This window comes from Octopus sinensis, unplaced genomic scaffold (assembly GCF_006345805.1).
Source record: "Octopus sinensis unplaced genomic scaffold, ASM634580v1 Contig07138, whole genome shotgun sequence".
NCBI classification, from domain to species: Eukaryota; Metazoa; Mollusca; class Cephalopoda; order Octopoda; family Octopodidae; genus Octopus; species Octopus sinensis.
Genome location: NW_021829867.1, coordinates 1 through 20,000, shown reverse-complemented (window position 1 = coordinate 20,000; position 20,000 = coordinate 1). Strand labels below are relative to the sequence as shown.

The 20,000-nt window shown below is 35.7% G+C and overlaps 1 protein-coding gene across 3 annotated transcripts in view; it reads left to right on the top strand.

Moving 5' to 3' along the window:
• Positions 1 to 18,634, top strand: part of LOC115227783 (leucine-rich repeat and immunoglobulin-like domain containing-NOGO receptor-interacting protein 4) — a 31,090-nt gene extending 12,456 nt beyond the window's left edge. The window contains exons 1-4 of one of the 3 annotated variants that reach the window (XM_036498741.1): positions 2,732 to 2,810; positions 12,691 to 12,901; positions 16,422 to 16,493; positions 18,532 to 18,634. In XM_036498741.1, the coding sequence (XP_036354634.1) occupies positions 12,711 to 12,901; positions 16,422 to 16,493; positions 18,532 to 18,607 (339 nt within the window). In that variant the 5' untranslated portion in view covers positions 2,732 to 2,810; positions 12,691 to 12,710 and the 3' untranslated portion in view covers positions 18,608 to 18,634. Of the gene's footprint in view, positions 1 to 2,731; positions 2,811 to 6,009; positions 6,141 to 12,690; positions 12,902 to 16,421; positions 16,494 to 18,531 lie in introns of those variants that run through there. The other 2 variants (XM_029798514.2, XM_029798516.2) reach the window with 2 other exon arrangements.
• The last annotated feature ends 1,366 nt before the right edge of the window (positions 18,635 to 20,000 follow it).

Genomic DNA, 20,000 nt, shown 5'->3' with positions numbered 1-20,000 from the left:
CACACACACAGATATCACAATTTGTAAAATAGTACTTAGATTATTTCAGATTTCAGGGATGCGGCACACACACACACATAAATGTGCATGAATGTATAATATATATATATATATATATATATATATATACATATCAGGGGCGTGCACTCTCAGGTATGCAAGGTATGCGTTGCATGCCCTGTGATTTTTTTATCCATATGATGGGAAAATTAGATAAAATAGTTACTTTGTTTCAAAGAAAATCCGTCCAGTTGTATTTTTCTCCCCTTCTCTCTCAGTGACTCTACTTCTGCTTTTAGAAGTCATGCATTGACAAGACCAGCATGTTAGACACTCCCTCTCTGTCTCAGTTTGTCCTTCCTTCCTCTCTCTCTCACTCTTAGCGACTTGTTTAAAAGACATTCTAAGGGGATAGGGCATTTGAAATATTTTTACCCCCTTCCTCTTTCTCTTAGTGGTTATGCTGTGGGAAGACCCGCATGACCTCCCTCTCTGTCTCTTAGTTTGTCCCTCCTTCCTCTCTCTCTCTCTTAGTGAATTGATAAAGCAGATGCTAGGAGGAAAGGTCGTTCATAATATTTTATACCCCCTTCCTCTTTCTCTCAGTGGCATGTCATGCTATGAGCTGACCGCATGTTACCCACTTTTTGTATCTTTTTGTTTTGTTGAAATTGACTTACAATTTACGCCGGCGCTTCCACGTGTGTTCGTATATAAGAACAGCCTTTTACGAAATGAATGAAATGTGTGTTATAAACGATATTTTGAGAAATAGTTTTTCGAAAGGAGAATTCGATGGAAAATAATTAATTATATCGGTGGGAGACCAACACCGAAAAGGGCTAATGCATTAGATAACATTGTTATAAAAAAGATTTCCGAAGGCAACAGCCTCACGGCTTATTATTACCACAAAGGAAAATTATCATTTCATAATCAGCCTTTTTGAGCACATCATTGAAACTCCTGAAGCATGGGATGATACCACCATAAATTCAGCAATTGGATTCTTACAAACTTTAAAAGCTCCTGATTTCTTATTTTTGTTAGAAGTATTCAGTAAGATTTTTTCTTTTTTCATATTTAACATCCTCCAGAGTAAAAGTCATGACATAGTGTATTGTAAAGATCAAATAGATAAAACTAGAACTGTACTCGAAAACAAACTTGATAATTTTTCAATCTCTTTTACTTGTTTCAGTCATTTGAATGCGGCCATGCTCGAGCACCGCCTTTAATCGAGCAACTCGACCCCGGGACTTATTCTATCGGTCTATTTTGCCGAACCGCTAAGTAACGGGGAGATAAACACACCAGCATCGGTTGCCAAGCAATGCTAGGGGGACAAACACAGACGCACAAACACACACACGCATATATATACATATATACCACGGGCTTCTTTCAGTTTCCGTCTACCAAATCCACTCACAAGGCTTTGGTCGGCCCGACACTATAGTAGAAGACCCTTGCCCAAGGTGCCACGCAGTGGAACTGAACCCGGGGGGGGGAATGGAGTCGATGCAGGAATCGGAATTCAGAGATCCAAGAATATATCTTTTGAGCCCCAACGACATTATAAAATGCTTTATAACAAAATTATCAGTACAATAGTTGACCAAATAAAAGCACGATATTCATCCTTAGAAGAGTTTAAATTCATGGAACTTTCGAATTTCAACAAATTTGATGAGTATTGCAAACAATTTAAAAATCATGGGTACTATTTAAGAAGAGTGGTCTCGGTGCGCGCACCCGAGCATCCACGCCAGCTAGTCGTGACTAGTCGATCCTTACTTTGTGTTTTATTTACTTTGTTTAAAACATTATTTACTTTGTGTATTTGTGTTTTATATATTTTGTTTAAAAATTTTATTTAGTTTGCTAGATAGTCGTAGGATCGACTAGTCACGACTAGCCAGCGCGGATGCGCGAGCGCGCGCAACGGGACCACTTTTCTTAAATAGTACCAAGGCGACGTTTTTTTTTTATTCTAGGTCATACGGGGTTGATTGCATATTCAGAATCTCCCATATGTAAATCGTAGGAATTCCAAAGTATTTTTCCTGAAAAATTGTCCGGGGGGGGGGGCAAAGAAATTCATTGCATGTCCAGTCCCGGAAGTCACCGCACGCCACTGATATATGTATATATATATATATATATATATATATATATATATATATATATGTAATATTTAGATATATACATATACATGAATATATACGTATATATTATTCTGATAACTGTGTGTGCGTGTTTATATATATATATATATATATATATATATAATATATATAATATATATAATATATATATATACATACATACATATACACACACATACAGAGATATCACAATTTGTAAAATAGTACTTAGATTATTTCAGTTCCGCGGATGCAAACAGTCTCATACATTTACGCATACACACACACACAAACACACACAAAACCCACTACATCTTCTTTCTCCCGCCCTCCCTCTCTCTTTCTATCACTTTCTTTCCCCTCTCTCATTTACACTCTTCCACTAGCACCGCCCATCTTTGACTGCTGACGCAAACTTTTCATATCGCTTTCATATAATGAGAAACAAAGACGCCAATCTATATCTACACACACAAACACACACACACACAGACATATATATATATATATATATATGCATAATTGTGTGCGTTGTGTTCCGCTACTTCAATGAAAAAATGTATGGTAAATAAACAAATGACGTAACATATATATATATATATGCGCAAATATATATATAAACATTCACTAACTCTTACGAACAGAGGTGAAACCAATTCTTTGGTAAGTTACGATTTTCATTATATTATATCGGCCTTCTATTGGCCATCGTCAAGCCTCCTCAACGGCATTTAGGATGGTAGCATAATTTCGGACAAATATTAAGGTTTTATCCAAAAGTATTTGTGATATTGACGGGTAATCATTTGATACTGTTTTATAATTTAGAGTTGAGGAATTATGTATGATATTTGAATTGGACGGGTAGATGTCTACACTTTATTGTTAATAGGACATCTGAAGAAGGCTGGAGAATTCCTCAGCCGAAACGTTGTAGTAACAACTAACAAGATGAGGACACCTGTCTGTCGATTGTAATTATTCTTATCTACTCTAGTCACAAAGCCCGAAATTTTGGGGTAGAGCCCAATTGATTAGATCGACCCCACTATGCAACGGGTACTTACTGTTTCAAACCCGAAAGGATGAAAGGTAAAGTCGAAATCGTCGGAATTTTGAACTCATAACGTAAAAACAGAAAGCTAAGCATTTTGCCCTGCGTGCAAACGTTTCTGCCTACTCGGCGCCTTGTCCATTGTAAATATTGCAATAATTTGACATGTCAAACTGAAGGAAATTCGTGCGTCTATGGTGGAAAGAGGGAAACCAAAAATAACATCTCAAGTGCAATTCCATAGCGGGAGCTCAACGTTATTCCTGACAGGGTGTATAATACGGTCAACAATGCATTAACTAATTCGACCCAAGTCGGATTTTCTGGGGCAAATGAGTCGGATGGAAAGCCTAGAATAGAAGTTATAACCACCCTCTCATACCCTTATCTGATATCGAACCGCTTAAGTCCATCCTTTTTTCACTAATTTAACTTGGACATAAACTAATCCACTTTCTACCACTCTCACCTTTAATACCATCAGTGGTCTTATGATCTTGAAATCTATTTTCTCCATCCTGCAACTATTCTCTGTCTAAACATCCCTAACTCCCCTTCCTAATAAATGTAGCCCTCTATAAAATCAATCAGTCTTTACCCTCTGTCATATCAACATTTTAAATGCGAAATTTTTAATATAAAATTCTTCCCCTGGAGAGGTGATGTTATCCAACAATGGACCCTGATATATGTCATATATCAGGACCACAAAGATCCCTGAAACGGCCGTAGAACACTTAAAACTCTACCTATTCTCTTTGTGATACTGTTTTATCTGAAAATTAGACTATGTCTTCTTAATATCCATACACATTTACCTTTTTGTTTTCGATTCAATGTATCTTCATATATGTAAATGTAAATAAATATCTAATTTGCTTGTCGTTTCTTTACATATCTAAAGTCTCAAGTTCTAATCTCTTCAGCACTTCGAAGTGTTTCTATATATAGTGAACACCTTTATTTAAAGTAGAAAATAATATATATGAATATGTATGTAATATAAACACATATACATACGCACGTCTATATATATATATATATATATATATATATATATATATACATGTATATATTTATATTAAGGGCATTACTATATAGAAATGCCTCGCGCTAAGGGGGACTCTTGAAGTCAACACTACTATAATAACCACATTGTATCAAACGCAAGAATACATGTGTTCGTCTGGTAAATTGATTTTTGATAATTTTTATATGTCTTGACTAAGGTTGCGCCGATGAGTGAAAAGTGCATTTTCTTCACTAATTACGAAATCATATTCAGCTAAGTCTGTTTCTGGAGGCTCGCTTTGAGAGTTGCATTCCCTCGCGGTTTGTACAATGTGGGCATTATAGTAGTTTTGACTTCAAGAGACCCTCCTAGCGTGAGGCATTTATGTATAGTAATGCCCTTAATATATATAAATTTATTCATAGGGAATAATTAATAAGTTATCCCTTCTGAGGTTTTTCACAATAACTACTTAATAAATCCTCGTAAAAATTTTATCCTATATTTCAATTATATATATTTATTAGTAGCCCCAAACTTACTTTGTTATATATATACACACACACACACACACTTATGTATATATATATATTTTTTTTTTACATATATGTATATATCTATGTATATGTGAGCGTGTGTATGTATATGTGTATGTGTTTCAGTTTATCCACTATGACCGCTTGGGAACAGGTTCCGATTTTTTGGGTCCCAGTAATTTGGCCGATCGGTATCTTGTTAAGTTCCTTACAACCACTTGAAACTTTTCAAATTTTTACCACATCATTTTCAAAGTATTTACTTCTGATGCAGAATTGCCTGCCGCTGGCGATAATTGCATTCATGTTTTTCTTTTTTCTGGTAATTAATAATGAAGATATCAAAAGTATAAAGTTTTAGCCTAAAAACACATGGAGAGTAAACCACGTAGAATATCCCTTTCATTCCTCTGCTAGTAGCAGAATAATTCAGGCCTAGATGCCATTTAATAAATTGATTGTTCATCTTGATAGTAAGGTCAGACTTATATGTCGGAGAGATCTATGAAAATTAACAATTACATCATGTGATATATTACAATAATGATTGTAGATGTAGGTTTCAGGACTAATGAATGCCCATTACTTGAACATTTGCGCTATCAGCCCTATCGTAAGCATTTGAGACAATGATATTCCATTGTCTCACACCCTACCGTCTTAACCACGGAAAGAATAGTACACACATTACGATGTAAATAAATCGACGGGATGATCATGACCGAAACGCCTCTGATCTTCGTCTTGTCATCAGAGAACAACAAGAATACTTTACAACCAACTGAAATATATTCTGTGAAACAAGGAAAATTCGTCGGCTTTGCATTTTAGTAATTAGAGAGATGAGGTCGTTTATTTGAGCAGATATCGCCATTCCAATAATCGATAAAAACAATGGCGTTTGTTTTACAAAAACCTTCAAGTAGTTAAGAATATTCTCTGGGTGTTGCCAGGACATATGAAAAATAAATTTTGTAATATAAAAGAAGTCGAGTACACATGAAGTCGTGATTGGGGTACAAGGTCGTGATTTCAAATACAGGACCGAGATGTGTATTGCGCACTAGATACTTCATCTCATGTTACACAGCGACCATTTCAACACTTGACGTGTAGGAATGGTGACTAGCTGGAAAATGGATTTATTTTCCGGATATTAAAGAATTTCAGCCAATCACGTACATCAAGGGGAAAATACTGCCACTCTCGTTTAAAAAAAATTGAGAATTATTACAACAGGGTATTTCATTCAGTATGCTTATCGGATAGCAGCCGGAACGGGAGACTAAAAATTTATATGAGGCAATAGAATATTCAGATAAGTGGATAAAACTTTTAATTTCTGTAGAAACTTTGAAACTGAAGTAATATTTGGAGTCGGCGTTATAAAGGTAAACCAATTTTTGTTACTTTTCTTTTAATATTTAACATTTGTATCTAAACACACATGTATATATGATTTATTTCTCCCTCTCTCTCTATATTTCTATTACTACGGAACTTCATAGAATAACCATGTTCCTGACTATCATTTGTCGGTGAGCATTTGGTTCCTAGCAACCATAACATTGTTACATGCACGTCAGAATTATTATTTAAATATTTGTTTGTCCTGTTCATCCTATATATAGACTTATACATAAACACACATGCATAGGCGTGGCTATGTGGTAAGAAACATGGTTCGCAAGTAGATAGTTCCAGGTTCAGTTTCACTGTATGGCAATTTGGGAAAGTGTCTTCTACTATAGCCTCGGGCTGACCAAAGCCTTACGAGTGGATTTGGTAGACGGATATCGAAAGAAGTTCGTTATATATATATATATATATATATATATATATATATATATATATTGAGTATATGTGTGTGTGTGTGATTTTGTTTGTGTATGTGTGTTTCTGTCTTTGCAACTATGTTTGTTACCACCTTGACAGCAGGTTTTTTACGCTCCCATCCTTAACATTGTGGTTCGGCAAAAGAGGCCAATAAAATAAGTACTTGGCTTACAAAGAATAATCCCTGATGTCAATGTATTGGGCTTAAAGGCTTATGATATTGTGCTCCAGCATGGACGCAGGCAAATGACTTCAACAAGTAAAAGAATTAAAGAAAACGTATACACATTTATATATGTGTGTGCTTATGTGTGTGTATATATCTAAATGCGTATGAATACATATATAAGTATTTATATACCTATATATATATACGTGTGTGTGTGTGTGAATGTTTCGCCTCGTACACTTGTGCATGTATACACACGCACACAAATACATTCATATATACATATATATATACATATTTTTTAATTTTTTTTTTATATATATACAAACGTACATACATACACACACTCATATGCACACACACTCATACACACACATATCTTTGTGCGTAATTGTGTATGTATATATATCCTCATGCATTTTGATATAACCATACTTGATTACATATGACACCGCGGAGCATATCTTTGTCCTAAAGTCCTAGATTGCCGCCTATAAAGTGGTTTCTGGCTTAGGTAGAATGCCAGTGGTTGTGTTTTGTGGGGGAGGTGGACAGTCGACTAATTGGACTTCAGCACCTCTGAGAAATGAAAGGCAAAGGGGAGTTCGACAGGAAAGGAACTCAGAACGCGAATAGATAATCAATTTTTGTTACTTTTCTTTTACGATTTAACATTTATATATACACACACATATATATATAATTAATTTTACCCTCTCTCTCCCTCTGTCTTTCTATAACTATGCAACTTAATAGAATAACGTTGTTCCTGGCGGTCGTTTTTCGGTGACCATTTGGTTCCAAGCAACCATAACGTTGTTACACGCATGTAAAAACTATTAGTTAAACATTTGTTTGTCCTGTTCATCCTATATATAGACTTATACATAAACACACATGCATAGACGTGGCTGTGTGGTAAGAAACTTACTTGGCAAGCACGTAGATCCTTTTTCAGTTTCCACTGCATGGCATTTTGGGAAATTGTTTTCTACTATAGTCTCGGAATGACCAAATCTTTTTGAGTGGATTTGGTAGACGGAAACCGAAATTTTATGGGTTCTGTTGTTTTTGGGTAATCCTGTATATGTTGGACTGAAAGCAGAGCTGAGGCGATTTTCTTCAAAGAATTGAATCTTTCAGGCAACGTCTCCCAGCGATTGAAGATGGCAACTGACTTCTCTAAGCTGCTTCTTTCAAGAGATTTTAGTAATTCCATAAATTTTTTCCCCATAATTCTGAAGTGGTTAATTCAATCATTTCCACTTCAAAACTATCCTGTATATTTGTTTTTTAGCCAAAATGTGAGAGATTAAATGAGTTCGTTTTCAAATCCCTCAAAGTCGGGTTTGATGAGAAATGAAAATATAGGAACATCTGTTTCGAAATATTTATCTCACTTGGAAATTCTTCTTTCAACGTTGCAATATATTTTTGAAGTTCGTTTTTATTAAATATTAAATCGATTTGAATAAGCTTTTACATTTGGAAAGTATTTTTATGTATTGCTAAGTTTATCACGCAAAAAAAATCTGATTTTAACAAAATCCTTTCCAATATTCAAAAACATCAAGTACTGTTTGACCTCTCTCTTGTAAATGCAAATTTTAATCATTCAAGTGACTGTCAGTTAGAAGCATCAGTTTAAATAAACCGTCTTCGTTGTTCGATTCTGGCAACTGTTTCCTTTCAAGAAATATTCTTCTAAGCATGATACAAATCTGTTCAAAACATTACCCCGACAAAGCCAACGGACTGTAAGGACCGTGCGATGCGAGTTGACAAGAATGGCTCTTTAGTACCACATCACACAGCCCTTACAATAAAGAGAATTGATAGTACCATCTATTTGCCAGATGGATAAAGGAGACAACCGCGTAGAATGATTAAAAGAAGATTTATTGATATGTTAACAGATGTGTCTGTGTGTGCATCATGTATACTGAACGATAGACATGCCGTCATGAGAACAGAATGTATGCGTATGGGTTCATAGATGTAGGAGACAATTAGAGGTATATGTTGAACGTGATGTCGTGGCTGTGATGCTGCTGCCTGGGTAACTTGTACAGGAATTCATACTGGTTGTATATTTGTTGTTGACCCATGATGAAGTAATTCACGAACAGTGAAGTGTTGGAACCTGGGTGCATCGCTTGCAGAGCTGTGTACGTAGAGAGATGATGTTGAAGACGTTAAGGACATGGTGATAGCGACGAAGATGGAGGTTGTTGGAATGCTGTTGGACAAAGTTGGTAAGTCTCTGGAACTGGCTGTGTCTTTGTGGTCAGAGGCTAGTCCTTAAAAGGTCTGGAACCAAAAGACGAAAGGAGAAAAGGGGGAGCGTTTATAAGGAGAAGTAGGCCAAAACGGGGTAGAGAACAGGCTGACTCCGACTGGTTATACGCGGCAGTTTGGCGCGACAAATTGCGCCAATACCAACTAATCAGAGTAGTGGACAGAACGGGATCCAAATAGCGGCAAAAGGCTAGCTGTTCCGTGCTACTCTCGAATGCACGTATATATAATAAATGGGAGAGAGGAATTTTAACCGAGTCTACGCTGCAGGACTTTACTGTGAAGTGGGAAGTCTGCATATTCGCTGTCCAGTTCCTGCAGAAGAGACTTAAATTGTCTGTGCGTCAGTGAAGAGCAAGAAACCATGAAGTTAACTATTTTAACAACAGTTTCCACGACATAACTCAAGCTTTGTGACGAAAGTTTTGCAACTAAATTTTCCTGATGTACAATGCAATTAAAACACATTACACTGCGTGAAATGTGATTTTCAAGACGCTTAATAAATCTTTTTTTCCTTTCCACCCACTGCACGTGCACCACCAGTAGTAACAAAATATTTTATTTGTATTAATGGCTTGATTTTCGAAATAATTTAGAAATGCAGTCAGAATGTCCTGTCCTGTAGATGTATTGGTAAGAGGAATAATCAAACAACATGATTCTTCGTAAATACGATCATTGTCCCAGTATCTTGCAACAATTGCTAGGTGCGCCATGTCATTCACTTGAGTACTTTCATCGATAGGGGTCACTGAATGCAGCAGCTTTTTGTAATCTAACTTTCTGTGTTATAATTATGTTTTCAGCTATATCAGTTACACGTCTCTCAACCGATCATGCAGAATGTTGGTATTTCTTGAATTCGAGACAGTATTTTTTCAGCGTTTGCTTAAACACTGAACAAAATTTTAGCAATTCTCAAAAAAGTTTTTTTGATAAATTCTCCGGCTGTAAAAGGTTTACCTTTCTCAGCTATACATTAAGCAATTGTCTAACTACATTATTTAGCTTCATTGTTGGTTCCAAGCATTTGAACAAAACCAGAAGTGCTTTTTTTGTAACTAGAAATAGCCCTTTTTATGACTTGCCTTTTATCAACAAAATTTTTTGGAAGATCGCGCTTTGACAGTTCCATTTCAGATGATTGCAACAACGGTGAAAAAATATCAATGTTAATTTATTGATGCATTTGGGCAAGTCTATGTCTGTATTGTCTGTGTGTTTTGGGTTCTGTTTCTTTTTCTTTTGCGTGTTCAGGCGACTACTTGCCATTTTTGTCTTTCGTCGTCCCTATCCGCGCAAGGTATGTCTGAGTGCTCCGAACAGGGGAGGGGCAAATCTTGTAGAGCTTTTTGGCGTTGTCCTATTCATAACGTTGTTGCTTTTTTGGTGGTGGGGACCGGGGTTGATGCTGTTGTTTTTGCTGCTGCCCGTGCTGCTGCGATTAGTGTTGCTGCTACTGTTATTCTTGATTTTGTAGCCGCGATGGTCACCTGCCTCTGTTGGTGCTGTTGCTATTGTTGTTATTGTTGCTGTGGTGGTGGTGTTGATGATGTTGGCAAAATTGAGAGGCTCCTTTCTCTAATTTGTTGTGGGCAATAGAAGAATTTTAGATGATTTGTGTTCCCACACAGATGATACCGAAACCATCAGCTTTCAAAGGCCACGTGGAGGTTGGTGCCACCGTGTGAATTTATGATATCTGGAATTGTGTCCAGATTTTGGCTGTCCATTTTCACCCACAATTTTAGGCCTTGACCCGAATAGTTTTGTTAGTAAAGTTTCCGCATCTGTAAGATGCTCGTTTTGACCTATATGTCCAAGAGGACATCTACCACCAAGAATCAGCTGTCTATTTCTGGTGGTGTGTCTTCTTTTTTAGGGTCAAAGTGGATTGATTCCTTGCCTTCTCTTCATTTTTCTGTTATGTTTTTGTTGGTGCTGATGGTTGTGATGCTGTTGTTGTTGTTGCTACTACTGCTGTCTTTGCTTTGTTTCTCAAAAATATTCAGAAGCGGAGGTGACAAAATGTCAAAACGGATGATGTAAGAACCTTTATTGCCTCGATTTGGGAAGCCAGACTGAACTTTTTCTTTTCAAAATATTAATTTGTAGTTTTTAAAACACAAAATTCGCCTTTAAGGGGCGAATTCTGGCCACCGCAGCTAGCCCCGCTTACAGCGAGGTGGGTTCTGTAGTCAATAAAATTTTGAAAACAACATTGTAACAACAAATTCTAAAGAAAACTTAGAGCTCCGAACAACTAGTCTCCAAAACCGACACAAATAATAATAATGACAATAAAGAAATGGAGAAACTTTCAAAATACAAAGACCTGGAAATAGAGGTAACTCGAACGAGGAATCTAAAAACAGAAACAATTCCTATCATAGTAAGTGCATTAGGCATGATAAAAAATTATTCAGACAAATACATAACAAAAACACAAGGACTTACAAACACATATAACATACAGAAAATTGCATTGTTGAATTATTCTTTTAGAACAGTATTTCTCAACGAGGATATCAGAGGAGAGTTTCAGGGAGTCGCTAGCGATATATTGTGATGATCAAAAATCCTGCCTGCTAAAATTTGGTTAGTGATTCAACGCAAAATGGTCACATTTAATTCAAGCGTTAAAAATGTTATGAAAATGTTATGAAAACAATTGGTATGAGTTCACAAAGTCCAAACGATTAATAGGGAAAAACCCTCCAGGCTACATCCCGAAAATTCATTTCTTTGCCGAATTTCTACAATGTTTACGGCGATTCGTCTTGCTTTTTTATTTTTCATGCAATTTACGCATGCTTGCACGCGTGGTGAACACAGTTCACGTCAAACAGCTGACTGAGTAAAGTTCACTATTCAATGCATGGGGGAAGGCCTAAACAAACACATTATCGATTTTTGCACTTGCGAGATGAATTTCGGAACAGAAATAGCGCAGTTCAATTTTCATTCGCCTAAACTTTAAGTGACCCATGTTTGGTGGTTCTACGATTTGTTGTTAGGAGGAGATGTGCCGGGAAGTAAAAGACACAGACACACACACAGATACACAGATAGACACACAAGTTGAGTTTTATATATATAGATTTACGTTCATGCTTTATTCTTGTTTTCAGTAAAAAAAAAAGTAAGTAAAATGAAATCATGAAAGTGTATTTTAGGAAAAATGTGTATGAATGCTTCTAAAACTGGGGTACAGGAAAAATCCTTTGATACAATACAGTTGCTTGTGGGGTCCCATCGGATTTAACGACCCAACCGGGTTTACAACCACTGCGTATTTAGGGTCTACGAAACTCATGGTTCGCTAGTTTTGTATATATATATATTACACCCCCCTCCGAGTATGGTTACAGATGTGTGTAGGAGTGCGTTTGTGTTTGTGTGTGTGAGTTTGGTGTTTTCTTTGATATTATTACGCGTTAAAGCTATAATATTTTTATAAATTTCTTCACACTAATTTATCGAAATTTAATTTTTTAGCTTTAAATATCCAATCATGAAAACAAAAATATATTTGTCATGTGGAACAGGGGTGAATTTTAGTTCCTTCAGAGAATCTGCAATTTGAAGTTAATAACATTGAAATCTCTGACATTTCCTATTTTCTTCTTTTACAGATAAATCTACGCCTGGCAATATGTTTCACCACGTAGTATCATATAGACGGTCTCTTGTGTTGATACTGTGTACGATATTGTTTTTGGAGACTCAAGCTGATTCAGATATATGCAAGAAATGTACTTGCAATTCACTTACAACGAGAATAAATTGTGCACATCGCAATTTACCATCGATTCCACAACCAATTCCGACGAATGTTGAATATTTGTAAGTATTTGACACTTTCTACGTATTTTCCACATCCAATATTTTAAATTCTCATTGATTATGTTCTCAGCTAATCGCTTATGCTGTTTATCTCACAGCTTTAAGCACAATCTTATGTTAGAGTAAAACAAATCGATATGTTACCTGCTGTGAAGTCAAATAAACTGTTACTTACCATATTGAATTTATAATATATAACATCGCATACACAGAGATTGGATATGACTAGTATCTGACTTTGATTTCATTTGTCTGAACTTATCAAATCTTACGGTATATTCAATGAACGGACAGTATAAAAACTTTAGTGCTAAGAAAACGTGTATTCCACATAGTTATATTATATCATTAATTAGTTGAATTGTTGCTTATTATTACAGTAATATGATATAATATCAGTTGATCGCGTCACAGAATAATTGTTAATTGTTAATTTGTGTTAATTTTATAATAGAATATGCAGCGAGCTATCAGAATCGTTGTGCACGCCAGACAAAATGTTGAGCGGTATTTCGTTCGTCTTTACGTTTCGATTTTAAATTCTGTCGAGGTTGACTTTGTTTTTCATTCTTTTGGAGTCGGTAAAATAAATAGCAATTTATCTCTGAGATCAATGTAAAGGACTTGTCCCTTTCCCAAAATTTCAGGTTTGTTCCTATGGAAGAAATTATTATTTTTATAATTAAAAATGAAACAGATGGATTAAACAGCAGATAATGACGAGATCCGCTTAAATTGCCAAATTCTTAAAATACCTAAGTGAAGAAATCAAAATAGTGTTATTTTAACAAATTATGAGGAATTTATTTTTGATAGAATGTCATTAGTAAAATTTACCCTATCATGAACACAATAAACCTTATTACAAAATTATGGAAGGTTAATTGAAGTTTCGGCTGATTGATGTATCCCCGTTCACCTGAAATCTTACGCAATTTTTAAGTAAATTATTAAAATTTAATGTCTCAAGAAATGGAATAGAATAAAAAAGAGAAATTATTTGATACATGCAATCATAACAAATACTCTGTTGCAACACATTGCTCTTCCAGGTGATTATTTCCAGTTAATTGGCTTGCATCATTGCATTAATCACCTTAAACTTTCAGTTTTAATCAAATATTCTAATACTAAAGTGGATCAATTCATTCGATCAGATCTGTTTCTCAAAACATTTGGAACGTTTTGACAAAATGAGAAATCCTAATGTAAAATAAAGAGAAAAGTGTCAATAATGGAATTCCTAAATCTCGTATAACTCAAGATGTTGAATAGTAAAGTTGAAGTTCTATTTAATAAGTTAGATATTTTCATCGTTCATAACTTGAGCGAGGATAGGCACAAATCTTTTGACCGTCTAGCAGAATACATTGCGTTCTGACACACGGCAATCTGACTTCAAGTCCCGCCAAGGTCAACCTTGGGTCATTCATTTCAGAGATCAATAAAGAACCATAACAGTTCAATGAACAAATGCAACTATGAGGACCTCGAATAAGACACCTTGCAGTATATTGTCCAGTTGTCTGTGACCTGAGTTAAAATTCCACACTTTTTATTTTACCGATTTTGGAGAAAGGATCATACAAGTTTTTTAACCCCTGCAAGATCTCCAATACTTGTGAGACAGATATCATTAATATTCCGTTTGAGCTGTTGCAGGTTAACCTTTACAGGAATGATTAACAGGGATGCTATTTAGGGGATGAAGGATTTAGCATAGATGGCTAATAATGGTAACAAACTGAGGTTTAATACAGCAAGAGTAAGGAGCAAAGGGCTAAAAAAAGACGAAAAAACTAAGGCAATGTATGTTGCCACATCCCTTTTTTAAATAACACCCTTAACCAGTTAAATCACCATGTAAGGTTGTTCTCCTTTGTAGCACATAACTCAAAATTATATCAGGGTTTCCCCACTCTACCATCACCAATTCTATTAATAAATCCCTTTCTATTTCTGTTATGTTTTCCTTCCTAGTCTATTATTTCAGTCTTGAAGTTTTGGGGGTTTATTTATTTTTGTGAAGAACTTTTATGCATCAATTATGCAAAGGAGAGGAGTTTACTTTTGCAAAGATAAATTACTTTTGACAGCAAAGTGTAATAACAAATAGAATGCTCATTGGACAGAAACAAGATATTTATAAATAAAGCTGACTTCTGAGATGATAAAAATATCTTCCACTGAAAACTGATGTTGCAACGAAGGCTTTGTAAATCTAATTCAAATCACAAATATTTTGAACATCCATTCTTTTCTCATATTTTACATGCATGTGTGTTTTTCATTCATACTTTACGTGGTGACTTAAATCTGTTTTATATCTTATATAATAAAATATACGAAAATGCAAACAGAACCTTCGTGAAGACGAAAAGAAAGCCTTACAAACTGCAAATTGACAATTTAATCATCCTAAACGAAACCGATTGGGGAAGGGCGATAGCAGTCACGGACCAAGACTACAATAAAGATAAAATATTGGAAACAGACTAATCCTGCTACAAGGAAGAACCAAGACTCGCGGAGAAAGTAATAATGAATACACCCAAAATTAAGATAAATGAATACCAACGTTCGTTCACAGATAAAGAGAAAGATTATTTATGCAGCTCTGTAATGAAAGAGAGTAATTTCTATGGATCACCCAAGATCTGCGAATGCTCCAAAATGCAAGGATCAGCATATAAAAATACTAAGACCTACTGACATCAAATTGAGACCAACAGTTGCTGGACCTTGAGCCCCAACACAACAACTGAGCCATCTTTTGGATATACTCCTCAAACCGTTGTGCCCATTAATGCCCAGCTATACCCGAGACGATATGGATTTCATCAAACACATTCCACCCACTGTCCCAGAACGTACTATACTTAAAAGATTTGACTAATCTTTGTACAAATACATCACACTTTGGGCCTGGGAGCAATCAAACACTGGGTAGAAAAACATAGCGGACGGATGGACGAACGCTTCAAAACGCATTTCCAAAGACACACGCCGGGAACTAGAAGACAACACCTTTAGATTCGATAATAAACTGTATCGACAGATAAAAGGACACCACTACGGGGACGAGGTTCACACACATACTCGCACCCAGAGGTAGATATACATATGTGTGTATATTTCTGAGTGTATATGTGTGTATGTGCTTATATGTGCATACATGTGCGTGTATGTGTGTGGATGTGTGTGTTGGTACATAGAGAGGCGAAGCGGATACTCGAGGTTGTGCAAGTCAAGTAGGAAATAAACATGAAACGGCTGCCACATTAAGATATTCTTCTCCTCCTGCTTCTTCTTCTTCTCCTTCTGCTTCTTCTTCTTCTTCTTCTTCTTCTTCTCTTCTTCTTCTTCTTCTTCTTCTCTTCTTCTTCGTTATATTTCTTCTTCTTTTTCTTCTTCGTTATCTTTCTTCTTTTTCTTCCTTTCATTCTGAAGTCAAAGTGTTTGATATCGTATCACAAATATTTTCCAAATAATCTATTTTACTCTTTCTCTACTGCTATAGAGATCTGCGAGGGAACAAGATTTCAACCATCAAAGAAGGAGCATTCACGGGGCTTTCGAATTTAAAGACATTGTAAGTTCGTTCAGTTTCTTGATACTATTTTCCGAAAGTAATAATTGATGCTGATATATAAGCTCACAAATGTATAAAATTTCAGACTGCGCCAAACAAAATCAATTCGAATTTGTAGAATGAACACGATTTAGGAATATACAAAGAGAATATAAGAGAGCGAGACAATGTGAAAGAAAGAGAGAGAATTTGAGAGAGAAAGTGAACTAATAGGAAAAATATAACGTGCCTTTATTGTAGTTGCTTTGTTTCAATTCGCATCTCAATAACTCATTTTTGTTCCCCAAAAGTTTTGTTATTTATGCATTCTATCTGTAAACCTGAAATACTTACTGTACTTGTAAGCTGGAATATTTCGCCTGATACAATTAAACTGCTGATATATTTCTTGTAAGCGTGTGTTTTCTAATATTCTTGTGATAATGAAGCGATATGAAATAAATAATCTCTCTCACCACATTTCCACAAGGGTGAGTGGGAATATGTGTGATGTGAGTGTGCATACCGCATTCCGTCATTGATACTATGAATATAAGAATGCGTATGAGTGCATTTGAATATGTTGATTTCTGATTCCGTATATTCCCTGATTTTTCAGCCATGTCTTCTCGCCCAATATTTATCGATCTATCCTTGAATTATTTCCTGATATTTTAAGAACATTTTCAGTTTCATCTTGAACGCCATAATTTTCAATGTATCTTCTTCGTCTTCTTCTTCTTCTTCTCCTCCTTCTTCTTCTTCTTCTTCTTCTTCTTCTTCTTCTTCTCCTTCTTCTTCTTCTTCTTCTCTACTTCTTCTTCTTCTTCCTCTTCCTCTTCCTCTCCTCCTGCTGCTCCTTCTCCTCCTTCTTTCTTCTCTTCTTTTTCTTCTTTTCCTTCTTCTTCTTCTTCTTCTTCTTCTCTTCTTTTCTTTTTCTTCTACTTCTACTCCTCCTACTCCTTCTTCCTCTTCTAATTCTTCTTCTTCTATTCTCATTTCTTCTTAAATTCTCTTCCTCCACCACTCCGCCCATCCTCATCATTTTCCTCTTGTAATAATTCTCCTCCTCCCTCTCTCCTGATCGTTCTTAATTTCTTCTTCTTCTTCTTCTTCTTCTTCTTCTTCTCCTTCTTCGTCTTCTTCTTCTTCTTCTTCTTCTCTTCTCCTTATTCTTTTTCTTCTTCTATCGCTTCTACTTATTTCTTCTTCTTCTTCTCCTACATCCTCTTCTACTTTCAACTTTTTCAACTACTCCTCCTCCTTCTCCTCCTCCTTCTTCTTCTTATTCTTCTTCTTTTTCTTCTACTCCTACTTTTCCCCTTCATTGCTTCCTCCTCCTTTTTCCTCTTCCTTCTTCTACTTCTTTTTTCCTCTTCTTTCTTTCGTCCCAATCCTCTCCGCCCCTCCTCCTCCTTTTTTTCTTGTAATTCTCCTCCTCCCCCTCCTCTCCCGCTTCTTTTTCTTCTTCTTCTGCGTCTTCTTCTAATTCTTCTTCTTCTTCTTTTCCTCCTCCTCCTTTTTCTTTTCTTCTTCTCATTTTTCTACTCTTTTTTTCTTCTCATACTTCTTCTCCTTCTTCTTCTTCTTCTACTACTTTCTACTTCAACATTTACTTCTCCTCCTACTCCTCTTTCTTCTTCTTATATTCTTCTTTTTGTTATTCTCATCCTCCTCCTCCTTCATCTTCTTCTTCTTTTTCATCTTCTCCTACTTATTCTTCCCCATCATTCTCCTCCTCCTCCTTTTTCCTCCTCCTCCTCCTTCTTCTTCTTTTACTTTTTCCGCTACTACTTCTTCCCTTTTACCATCCTCCTCCTCCTTTTTCCTCCTATTCCTTCTTCCTCTTCTTTTTCTTCTCCTTCTTCTCCTTTCTTCTTCTACTAATTCTTCTTCTTCTTCTTCTTTTTCTTCTTCTTCACCTCCTCCTCCTTCTTCTTCCTTTTCTTCTTCGTTATCTTTCTGCCTTTTCTTCCTTTCATTCTGAAGTCACAGTGTTTGATGTCGTATCACAAATATTTTCCATATAATCTATTTTACTCTTTCTTTACTGCTATAGAAATCTGCGAGGGAACAACATTGCAACCATTAAAGAAGGAGCATTCACGGGGCTTTCAAATTTAAAATACTTGTAAGTTCGTTCAGTTTCTTGATACTATTTTCCGAAAGTAATAATTGATGCTGATATATCAGCTCACAAATGTAAAACATTTCAGACTGCGCCAAACAAAATCAATTCGAATTTGTAGAATCAACACGATTTAGGAAGATACAAAGAGAATATGAGAGAGCGAGACAATGTGAAAGAAAGAGAGAGAATTTGAGAGAGAAAATGAAATAATAGGAAAAATATAATGTTCCTTTATTATAGTTGCTTTGTTTCAATTCGCATCTCAATAACTCATTTTTGTTCCCCAAATTTCAATGATTTTGATATGAATTTGTATTAGAAATGGTAACGTTTGTTAGTTTACATGTTTGCATCAAATATTTTTAGCTGAAGTATATGTGTATGTTCATATATAAGTGTAGTTCTGTGTGAAATGTGAATATAATATTCCTTATTTAGTTTTACATCTCCTCATTTCTATTTCAATATTCTCCTTCGTGTTTCGATATTATCATTCAAATTCGAATTTTGTCATTCACTTCCCGTTATTTATGTAAGAGAGCAACTGAAGTGGAAGCGGAAAATATATATTCGAATAATATAGTCACATACATTCTATCTGTAAACCTGAAATACTTACTGTACTTGTAAGCTGGAATATTTGGCCTGATACAATTAAACTGCTGATATATTTCTTGTAAGCGTGTGTTTTCTAATATTCTTGTGACAATGAAGCGATATGAAATAAATAATCTCTCTCACCATATGTCCACAAGGGTGAGTGGGAATATGTGTGATGTGAGTGTGCATACCTCATTCCGTCGTTGATACTATGAATATAAGAATGCGTATGAGTGCATTTGAATATGTTGATTTCTGATTCCGTATATTCCCTGATTTTTCAGCCATGTCTTCTCGCCCAGAATTTATCGATCTATCCTTGAATTATTTCCTGATATTTTGAGAACATTTCCAGATTCGTCTTCAACACCATGATTTTCAATGTGTTATTTTCTTCTTTTTCTTCTTCTTTTTCTTTTTCTTCTTCTTCTTCTTCTTCTTCTTCTTCTTCTTCTCTCCTTCTCCTTCTTCTTCTTCTTCATCTTCTACTTCTTCTTCTTCCTCGTCTTCTTCTACTTCCTCTTCTTCTTCTTCTTCTTCTTCGTCTTCTTCCACGTCCGCCTCTCCTCCTGTTCCTCCTCCTCCTTCATTTTCTTCACTTCTTCTTCTTCTTTTTCTCCTTCTTTATCTTCTTCTTCTTGTTCTTCATTTCTTCTATTCTTCTTCTTCACCTCCTCCTCCTACTTTTCTTCTTCTAAGTTTTTTTTTTCCTTTTCTTCTTCATTTTCTTCTTCATTTTCTCTTCCTCCTCCTCTTCTCCCCTCCTGCTCCTTTTTCTTCTTGTAATTCTCATCCTC